General features: G+C 49.4%; 1 protein-coding gene across 1 annotated transcript; it reads left to right on the forward strand.

The window, feature by feature from the left end:
* Window positions 1-577: 577 nt before the first annotated feature.
* On the forward strand, window positions 578-11,426 carry LOC135819122 (uncharacterized). Its single transcript, XM_065332273.1, has 9 exons — window positions 578-997; window positions 4,335-4,484; window positions 5,466-5,591; window positions 6,096-6,254; window positions 6,644-6,797; window positions 7,319-7,573; window positions 8,533-8,694; window positions 9,214-9,545; window positions 10,006-11,426. Exons 1-9 carry the CDS (start codon window positions 947-949, stop codon window positions 10,909-10,911), a joined length of 2,295 nt encoding a protein of 764 aa, XP_065188345.1. The 5' UTR covers window positions 578-946; the 3' UTR covers window positions 10,912-11,426.
* Window positions 11,427-11,485: the final 59 nt, after the last annotated feature.

An 11,485-nucleotide genomic window follows, 5' to 3' on the forward strand; every position in this document is an offset into this window, starting at 1 on the left:
GCAGACTGTGCTGCTGACGGCATAATTATTATGCATTCCTTTCAACACTCCATCAAGCAAACCATCACCTACAAGTTATGTCAGAAAACACATAGCCTTCATATCTCTCTAATCTGATTCCAGTCCGCCTCGGGAGAGGTAGCGGCTCGCCACAGCACTCGCAAGACCCGCCACATGCGCGGCTTCCAAACACTATCCGGCATAAGAGGGAGAGAGGGAGAGAGGGGGGGGGGGGGGAGCTCTTCCTGTTACTGTGTTAGTGTTACGCCGTAGTCTAGTGGGGATAGCTGGCAAGGTCGCAGGGGATACCTAATACCTGTCATCGCCGCTACTGATGCCGCCAACTGACACCAAATTCATGACTCCTTTATGACCGACTTGAAAAATTAGATAGAAAATCAGCGTCGATGCACGCGGGAAAGGTCCGCACCGTCGGGTAACTAAACTTGGGAGCGAGGTGACTGGTCGCAGTGCCAGTAGTACCGTGGTATCTGTGCTGCTTTGCACCTGCACCAGTCGCATGGTTTTCGTGAAGGTGGAAATTCATCACGTGAGCGTAGCACATGGGGTGCGACCCGAACAGCCTATATCGTGTGGAGGCTAATTTTAGCGCCTGTTTTGCGCTCTTTTGGAGATGCACTCGCAGAGAAAAGCAAACGTTGCGTGAAGTGGACTCAGAGGAGGTCTGACCTTCGCCTTACACGCTATCAATATTTCAAGGTGATTGCTCACCATCGCAAGCGAGTGTGTGAATAGTTCCAAGTTCTGCCCTCGGCGCTGAAGGAGAAGTGGACAACGAAGAACCGAGGTGTTCGCCTTCTTCACTCTAGACACCCAGGCGAGGAAGAACCTGAAAGCTGTCCTTCTGTTCGGCTAGTTTCCGTCCGCTGAGCCAGCGCATTTCTTGTGTGCATGTGTGCACACCAGCCCGAGAAGGGAAGAAAGAATGCGTGTCGGCTGGACGGCTGGGGTGCTGGTAGTGCTCCTGGCTAGCTGGGTAAGTCAGTGGGGTAGCGAAGTGAAATACTACGTGTTGTGTTTATGCAGCCATGGTGGTGTCAAGTGGGCCACGCAGCGGAACAGTTTGTGGCTCGGCACACACAGAACTGCCCGTCCACTTCCTTTGTTCGACCCACTCCATTCATGTCTTTGAGTGCAGTTCGAACAGTGCCGGTACCATTTTGCCTCTTGATGTTCGAATGCAAGCCATTGTGAAAAAAAGTGAAGCGTAGAGTTACTCGATGGGTGCGTGTCATTTTCAAGTACAGGTGGTTTGCCACAGGTGGAGCGCAACGAAGAAAAGGAAGACGGCCAGCGACCCAGCAACACGAAGAGCGTGCCGTTTCGCCCGCTTGCCTGTGAGAAATGCGTGTGTGCGCCGCGTCGCTCCGTGGCCGTGGTCCGTGTGCCGTGTTGCCGTAGTCACGTGGAAGAATTTCTCTTCAAATCTCGTTCATAGTCCATGTAGATCTCCGACACTATAGAAGAACGGACGAGCAGGCGCTCTCCACACCATACTATAGTTGGTGTTATGTTGCGTTGTAGGCCATTCCTTTGTGAATCCAGAGGGGAGAAACATGGCGAAAGCAGATAGGAGTGTTTGGATCAGGGCAGTTTCACTATACATGATGTCTACCCTTGTTAGTGACCCCCCCCCCGGTTTCCATTTCGTTTCATAATGAGTATTGTCTACTACAGTGGAGATTGGATTATAACGATCTTGGGTATAACGACAAATCGAGTTTAGCGACACAATTTTGTTGCCCAAGTCGTTTAGCAAGTCCTTTCTGTACATTATAGATTGGGTATAACGACCTCGAAAATAACGACAGATAGAATTTATACTTTTTTGCGTCACGAGAGTTAACTTTCTCTTTGCATTCAAGGGTAATACGACACCGTCTACCACCTTGATGACCTAGACAAAAAAACCATAGGGATGTTGTAAAATTTTCATTTCTCCTACTTTTTTCAAGACATAACCTACATGTAGGATTCGAACCCGCACTATCGCCCTGCATGCATTCCCCCGATACACTTTGCATACATACTCTTATTCTGTAAGCTGCTTCACGTTATGATCTTGCATTTGAAAGCCCTATTTGAATATTGTGGCTAGCTGTCTTTGATGGTACGGTTCGGGACAGGTACGGGATAGCGCCAGGCATGCCGACGGCACAAACACACAAACTTACACGGAATTAAAGCTGTGTGGACCCTGGCTAGCGCTAGACGTTACTGAAGTAACGTCTTTTCCATAGCTACGGGAATAATAATAATTATTATCCATATGTTCATTTTGATATACATATTGAATACTAAATGTGAAGATTGGGTTTAGTGACAGATCGAATATAGCAACATTTTGATTTCTCTCTCGAAGAAGTGTCGTTATGTCCAATCTCCACTGTATCAGAACTTGTATGTACGACAGGTAAAATGCATTTGAGGCGTCGGGGGACTTTCAACCTCTGTCTACTAATGAGGTTTGTCTTGTAACTGATGTCATACTAACGATGGCAGACCTGTACATGCATCTCGGGAGTCCTAGCGCCTATGGAGAGGTTATGGGCGACTGTAAAATCAGGCCCTGTGGGTTTCACTCCCTGGCTGCCAGTTAGAGTAGCCCCTTGTTCCAGTGCCAGTTTCTGCACCCGCCTATAACTAAGGCCTCACTGATGTGGGTCGTGCTGGTGAGTCTCGGGTTCCTCGGACCAAGACCACTCGACTCGACACCAAGGAAGACTACAACTGGTGAAACTTTGATTTAAGACTTAACTTCCCCTTTAACAAATGCATGTCCTCAATGCGACCGTGCCTCTGCATCCCGAAACCTTTTGCCGGTTCCATAGAAATCCTTCGTATCCTGTGCGTACTGGGGCAAGTATGTGTTTTACTAGCATAGGATCTACTATCTCTGCAACACCATCACAACCTAGGATATACTACACGGCAAAGCATTACGGGATGTAGGGTAGCACAACTGCTTGTTGATTGTTAGCGGGCGGTGCGTGATGCCATCCATCTTCACTATGGTTCTTTGAAGTCACTGGGAGAATCATCCACGCTACGAGTAACGCGTCGGCCGCTTTGCATACGAGTGATGGTGCACTCTCCTGGTGACACAGTGACATTATGATCATTATCATTATGTTCAGAGATTATAGAAAAAAAGGAGCAAGGAACTAAAAGTTACGCTATAATGTCCATTAACACCACCAGTCTCCATCCGAGTCCATTCAGAGATTATGTTCAGCTTACTCCCCTCGCCAGAGTCACCCCACCTTTGTGTAACATGCTGATGTACAAACAGGAAAACCTGCTTTTACAGCAAACACACCGATAGTGCTGTATGGTTTCTCGGAAAGTTGATTTTTGAATGAGCATCTGCCACGTACTTACTCTACCAAACATACTCTCGCAAGACTTGCACTGCAGGTTGCCGCTGTCTGGGTAACACTTGTAAATAAAGAATTTAGAACCGTCGGTGACTTTCACTGCTGAACTTCTATGCGTAACTTGCCATTAATTGCCGTCACTTCGCTGTCTTGGCAGCCCATGTCCCTTCAATGCGGACTGTGCTCAGCATGGATGTATTGGCCTTATCACAGGCCCAAGGCCATTTTACAGGGTACTCTAGGAAAGCAAGTACTGATTTGCGGAATAGGTGCAATGAAGAACATAAACGGGCCTCAGCAGGGAGCGCGTTCCAGCGGTCAGGGCCGAGGGCCTAACAAGATGACCTGCTTGAACATGCATGACAAGTCGCCATGGTGGTTGGAAGCCATCTTGGCAGCCATCGAACCAGGTATTCAGTGAGTTTACGACTGGGACTAGGATCTGGTCTCACCTGCGAAGACATCTGAACAGGGAGCACATCTGAACTAGGCACACCTTCCGGGCCCTCTGCAGCCATGTGTGCTCATTCTTTATTGTTGCTCAATAACATGGAACTGTTCACTCGGAGGCCAATTGCAATAAAATGCAAGAAAAGAACAAGCTTCAGGGTGCTCACAATTCACAATATTTGCGGAGCCAGGATTTCATGTTAAACGAAGGTCTTTAATTTAAAGGTCCCACTCAGCACTGAACCGTGGGCCTGTGCATAATCAAGGAGCTCCACTATACGTGTTCCTGGCATTCGAACTAGCCACATGATGACCCAGGCACCTGGCCACGGTTCTACTCAGGAGTTTCATGCTGAAAAGCAATCATGAGGAGACCTGATTTCCATGTGTCTTTGTCTTTTTTATTGAATTTAGCTACGCGACGACCAAGACACCTATAAGCACGGTTCCAGATTCTCGTGTTGTTGCTCACCTTGTTCATTGCAGGTACGCGGCATACATGGAGAGGGCACAGTGTTTGTCCACCTGCATCGGTTCTCAATATCGCAAGGATGTCCCGACTACACAGTCAAGGGAGTTCACCACACTGACGCCTGTGAGGTCTATCTCCGAGTCTGTCTCCAACCAAATGACAAGGTAACGAGTTTGTTTTACATAATGTTGCACCTGCGGTGCTTCCTTGTCACTCCTCAATCTTTGATGCTGAGCATCCTTTTTACAGCTGGGGGACCTGATCTTACTCAGTTAATATAGATGTTCAGGGCGTCGCACACGGTACGGTCACTACAGTATTGACCGTACCACTTTTTGCCCCAGATACCCCGTGAATCGACAAAATACACTGATCTGGGATCTAAAATTCCAAAATTTTCGGCTCAGCCACCTCTCCCCCACGAGTAAATTGTACTTCAGATGGCTGACCGTACCACACTAAAATACCTTCCGGCGCCCCTGAATGTGCGTACGTGCACAAGACACTTGTTATAGGCATCTGATGTCACTGTACAGTGGGTGACATTGCCTGGTCATCTCGTGCTTTGAAAATAGCAGTCCGCTCTTCTATTCGAGAGGGGATTGTTCTATTTTTCCAAACAGTACTTGTCGCTGCTAGTTCTGTAAAAGCAGAAATTTTCGGTGGTGTAATATTCTCGATATTCACCAAAACCGGCAGTTTGGTGGAGGGAAATTTTCGGTAAACCCGCTTTCCAGGTTTCCAGGTAAGTGTTCTAGTATATGTGGTACATACATAGCACATGTACCCAAATTTCCGGTGTGTTTCATTTTCGGTAAAATTGTCACCACCAAAGTTACCGAAAATAAAACACCACTGAAAATTTCTGCTTGTACAGTATTTCAGAGAGAGCCTTGTAATCGAATGAGCAGAGCATCGTCTGTGTAGTCAAGTACAGCCCTGTAGATTTTTCCTGGCAGAATATGCCGCCTATTGTTCTAAGGGTTTACTCGAGTCGGAAGCAGCATGCCACTCCCTACATGGTCACACCAGATGTTGTATAGTATTGTGTGTGTCCGTGCGTATGTGTGTCCGTGTGTGTGTGTGTGTCCGTGTAATTTTGCATGTGTGTGTGCGTTTTTGTGTGCGTGCGTGTATGTGTGCAGGCATCAACAGCACTCTGCCCTATGAGCAGCTATGCGACCCAGAGGTTTCCAGGCGTGGGCGGCCAGAATGACCTCACACTGTCCACAGCGCAGCCAGCTAAACTTGCCTTCTCCGGATCTGCACAGGTATTCATACAAATAACAAATTAGTCCAATCTGTTGGGTGCTGCATGAAATGAAGGAACTTGGTGAAGGGGAGTTAAACGTTTAGGATGTTCCTCATACTGCAGTTCTAGCTAAGGAGATGCAAACACGCGGCACCTTAAAACGTAGAAAATGAAAGCGTTGTGCAACTCGCCAGGTAAACTGTGAGCCGCTTCCATCAGTCGTGCAGGGTATTGCATTGGAAGCCGCTCGTGTCGGACTTGCTCTATTCTGTTACGCCTGGTAAACTTCTCTTGGGCACTCGGGGGCGAGTCAACGCCAATGATACAACATGTCCTTGCCCAGGTCAGGGCCGCATTTTCACAAAAAAAGAACACTGCTTGCGTGCGTGTTTGCATAAGTGCGTCTTTGTGTTTGTGTGGCATGTGGCGTTGTTCGCTTGCATGACTGTGTGTGTGTGTGTGTGTTTGTTTGCGTGTGCTTGTGTGTTTGTTTGTGTGCTTGTGCATGTTCTATCTAAACTAGAACTATTCCGTATTAGTGGAGGCTTGGGGACAGGAGGAGATTCCGCAGTCCAGGTTTCAGATCCTGGCCACATTCGTTGCTCCCATTGATCCATCCAGCGGTGAATGGTCGGAGAATGTTGCGTTCCTCGACCGGTTTCCTGCTACCCTTTCTCTTCAGGTAAGTAAAGAGGTTACGCGAATATATTATCAGTTGAGATGTTTTGGTGAAGTCGTGGACTTGCGACACAGCGCTGCACTTGCACAAGCAACTCAAACGGCATATTTCGCGCCTTTTAGAAAATTGCCGAAATAGTGGGTACGCGTGTGCGTGTTCGTGCATCTGATTGTGTGTATACCCGGGCTTTCATGTGCACATTTGTATATGTGTGCATTTACATGTGTGTGTGTGTGTGTGCGTGTGCGTGTGTTTCTTTATGTGTGCATGCACATGTGTGTATGCTCGGAGCCTCCTATATGTGCGACTGTGTGTATACTCCTATGTATGCCCCCGTGTGTGTATGTGCGCGAACACCGTGGACATGTACTCTGTTCTTTTTGCTACTCCAGTGGCAGGTGACTTGCTCAGCTGGATATCTCCCTGTGGGGACATGCTCGAGGCAGTGCCAGTCATCCAGCTGTGTAGTCTGCCTGGAGAATGGTCAGCAAGCGTGTCGTCTTGGCTGTGAACCAGAGACCTGCATTGATCAGGGAATGGCGCCTGGTAAGATTAACCTTCTCTTTGACTGAGGACAGGTCGGGGATGACAATTATTGTCGTTGTAGACGATACGCATGGAAGTCAGTGGGGTTTAGAAGTATTGTGCGGCGTGCACTCACTTCCTGTTTATGTAACACACGGGTACGCACCGGGCCCCAATCACGGGCACCTTTGCAAAACAAGCTCCAGTCCATAAGCGATGGAGAGGTTGGGCCCTCGCATTACACCACATGTGCTTGAACGGTCTCCCCCGCATCCTCAATGATGCATGGATGTATCCCAGTCACGGACTTTATGGGTTGGCCCAGGAAACTCCAAACAATACAAACCACACCGACAGATAAAGTGCATATGTTTGCCCATGGTCAGCGTAGAGTGTGCGCAACTTTAGCCCCACACTGTTGAATAGGAGTATCACACTGTGCAGTTTGTCAAGGAAATTAAGAGCATCGTACATTGAAGTTTTCCAATGATCAAGTAGTGATTGGTTGTTGAAGAATAGGACCTCTGATTCTCGTGCTGTAGATTCGTTGCCGCTGTGGAGTGCGTGGGGAGAGTGGTCGCACTGTACTGCATCGTGCGGCCAAGGACGCAAGCTGAGACTGCGAGAGTGCATGAACAACCATTCGCAGTCCCAGTTACCGCCACCACACCTAGTGACGACGGCAACAGAGGCGGCCACAGTTCCAGCATCGCCGGTTGGAGATCATCAGCTCATGCAGTGTACTGGTGTTGGGGAGCAGCAGCAGGCATGCCACACAGGTATCGAGTGTCCCGAAGGTAAGACAAATAGTGGGTGGTCAGTGTTGCTCAATGAAATCTGATAGTGTGCTTTGCAGTCCTGCACCTGTGAACACTGGATGGTGTACTGGTGCGGGGTGTAACACTGGCAGGCGCCGATCGGATACCATTGAGCAGCACTGCATTTTTCAAAGTTCAGGTTGATATGAAGACAGTGCTAGATGCCAGGGCCTAATAAATAAACTCCAGCAGCAGGGAGCGGGAGAGCGATCAATGCTCTGGTTCAGAATCATCAATTACATGCACATTGGATTGCGGTTCTGAAATACCCCTGTATGTACGCGTGCCCCCATGCCACCCTTGTGGGCCAGCCCCATGCCACCCTTGCGGGCCAGCCCCATGCCACCCTTGCGGGCCAGCCCCATGCCACCCTTGCGGGCCAGCCCCATGCCACCCTTGCGGGCCAGCCGGATGCCACCCTTGCGGGCCAGCCCCATGCCACCCTTGCGGGCCAGCCCGATGCCACCCTTGCGGGCCAGCCCCATGCCACCCTTGCGGGCCAGCCTCATGCCACCCTTGCGGGCCAGCACCATGCCACCCTTGCGGGCCAGGCGCATTGGTGTGTAGCCCGCATGGGGCACGTGCACTCCCCTAAAAATTCGAGCTAGGTTCAGCATGCACACAATGACCATGATGACATGCACCAGCCACCCTACATGTATGATCCAGATGCACCCCCTCCCCCCTGAGACGGGGACCAGCTATGCCCCTGGGTGAGGTATATTGGACTACCCAGAAGACCAGGTGTGTGCTAATTTCATTTAGACTTCCAGTAACTCCTGACCACTAGATGCTAAGGCATACGGGTAGAGGACATGATGTGCTCCTTCATATCACAGCCGACATGGATGAAATATGGTAGAACGTTGTGTAATGATTCTGGTCTCTCTCTCTCTCTTTTGCCTGCTGTTTTCACTTCTTGTCCCCTGTGCATTCAGTGTGTGGCGCAGAACCCTGTCAGAACGGTGGGCAATGCCGACGGTTGACCGTGCAGCTGGACAGACAGAGCACGCTTGCACAGTACCAGTGCGTGTGCCGAGACACCTACGTGGGCCAGTACTGCGACCGGGTGATTGAGCGGTCGGGACTGCAGGCTGACGGTAAGGCGGTCAACGGATTTCCCATGGTCATTTTTTCCTTGTACTTGTCCCCAAGAGGTACATCTAAATCACTAAACCTGCCATTGTTCTCCAAACTCCATTACAGTCCACTCGACCAGACACAACTAGCACAGAGTTTAAATGGCTATCGTTGTCCTGCATGCAATGGAGAACGACGCACACCCATTCAATTCTACTTGTTTGACTCGGAATGGCTCTGGGTGCCAAAGAAATACACTCAACAAGGTAGACAAGTAGAACAACCCTTGTTCTTTTCTCTTGGGTCCAATAGCACAGAAAGTGGACCTTTTCTGTGTTCATGGTAACAATAACTATTGTCTCTCAGCACATTGTGACTGGGTCAAGATGAAACTTTCTCACCGTATCTCTGTTTGCATTTCTGTTTGTATTTCTGTTTGCATTTCTGTTTGCATCTCTGTTTGTATTTCTGTTTGCATCTGTGTTTGCATTTCTATTTGCATCTCTGTTTATCTTTACATGCGATCATCAACACTACAGATAATCTTGCGGTGACAGTGGCGATCTTCCTCTCGGTTGTCGTCGCCCTCTTCATGCTAGTGGGTGCACTGTGCTGCTGTTGTCGGCGCTGTAAAGGCACACCTTCCTCCTCCGGTGCTGGCCGTAGCGGCAAGAAGCAACCAGGCGGCACAGAGCTGGGAGCAGAGTCTACCACTAGCACCATGGATAGCTTCAAGAGCAATGGGGACAGTCTGAAATCGAACGGCAGCGGTGCTAAAGCCGGCGGTCGCCTGAAGAACATTCGACTTTCGATTGTGCACCCGCACTTTGGCCCACGGCGCAGCTGGAGCCGACGCGGTTCCAAATTGGCGGTGAGTTGTACAAACAGTCACCCTACGTGCAAGTGAACTTGGTAATGCTAGTGTTGACCATGATATACATTATTGGACCACAGGGTTGTCAATGGATAATGTGCAGTGCATGCTCGGCCTGGCTAAAAGCAAAGCATTTCCAGCTGGCAGTTGGTTCTCAAATGTATTCTGCAAGAGGTACGAGTTTGACCTTGTGTTGCCTGTTTCTTATGATAAGTAAGGTGATAATCTTATGATAGGTAAGGTGATAATCTTATGATAGGTAACGTGATAATTATGTTCCGTGTATGAGAAATGCGTGTGCGTGCAAATCTCAAAGTATATTTGTGGGTGCACGTCTGCGTCTGTGTGTGTGTACGTGTGTGTGTACGTTTGTGTGTACGTGTGTGTGTGTGTACGTGTGTACGTGTGCGTGCCTATTTGTAAAATGTGCATGTGTGTTGTGTGTTTTGCTCCAAAGGTTCCGGAAGCAGCTGCAAGTCCATCACGCACCTCACTCGACTCTGACACGTTTCAAACGCCCACAGGCACCTTGTGTGCTGACCCATCAGCTCGTCTCAAGGCCATTGCGGAGACGAGCGAAAATCCCAGCAACGGCAAGACGGCTTCTCAAATACCTGCCGTCACTCCGCAAGGTGATGCTGATAATCTGCTATCTACTCTGACACGTCGACGGCAGCAAGACCAAGCGCCCAGCGAGAACATCTACCAACCGCCGTCTACGCCCTTGGGAAACCCTGCCCCGATCCGAGGGTCAGTTGTATCTTACGCTAGTCGACAGTATGCGGAAATACCAGACGGAGATGTATATGAAGACGTAGAAGTACCCGTAACTCCAGCCCAACGCAACTCATTCAGGAACCACCCTCGACGTGGTGGCTTTGCTGCTCGCTTTGGCCAATGCGTCGGTGCTGGAATGTCACGTGGGGATTCCCCTCGAGGCGCCCCACCAGCTTTGCCCACTCAATTCGGACCGGACGCTGTCCACACGGAGAATGGCTTCACATCCGTGGGTACGCCATCGCCGACTGATGCTCGACCAATGGCCATGACACCGACTGACGCTAGACCAACGGCATTGACGCATGGTCGTCTTGCTTACGAGGAGCCAGTGGAGAATATGAGCGCATCCGCTGCTTTGAATCGCCGGCCGAGCGAGACTGCTTCCGCATCGGGATCCAGAAACTCCGGTGGAACCTGGTGGTCGAAGCGTTTATCGGGTTCCTCCAGCTCTCAACCGTGGGGCAAGTTGCGATCAGGGCGCTCCCAGCAACATTGCCCCGAGAGCAACGGTGGCTCAGCTTCCGTCGGCGGTTCGGAGAAGGCGGCTGAAAATCCGCTGTACAACCTGAATTCTGGAAGTTGAACAGTGTACGCCGTTGCACTCTAATAATTAATAGTAACAGTGACACTACTAGTAGTGCAGGTCGGCCAACTCCATGGTGTAACATTACAACGTCAATGTGCTGACATCATGCTAAGCAGGTTATGACAAAACGCTGTGCACTGTTCTAGTCAATGATATCATCATAGTTATGCATGTCCCCTCAGGAAAAGAAAACATCGGTACCAACGTCAAATGACATGACCCACAGACACGCATGCATGCCGCATACACATACGCGTGCACAAACACAAGCACACACACACACACAATATGCTATCAAAACAATGCCCCCCCCCCCTCCCACACACAGACGTACACACAGGCTATTTCAAACAGGATGTGACCTTGAGCCGTAACAACAATTATGCCCGAAATATGACTACCCACCATACATTTTTATCTTATATCTATAAAATTATATAATAATCTATATATGTGCGTGACACACACGTACGCACACACGGACACTTCTGTTTGCACGCGAGCAAGAAACATTTTCAACGTGTTTTAGTATACATTTACTTCTTTTCCATCTCCCCTATGGAAATAACAA

Source organism: Sycon ciliatum, chromosome 6, assembly GCF_964019385.1.
Source record: "Sycon ciliatum chromosome 6, ocSycCili1.1, whole genome shotgun sequence".
Classification (NCBI taxonomy): domain Eukaryota; kingdom Metazoa; phylum Porifera; class Calcarea; order Leucosolenida; family Sycettidae; genus Sycon; species Sycon ciliatum.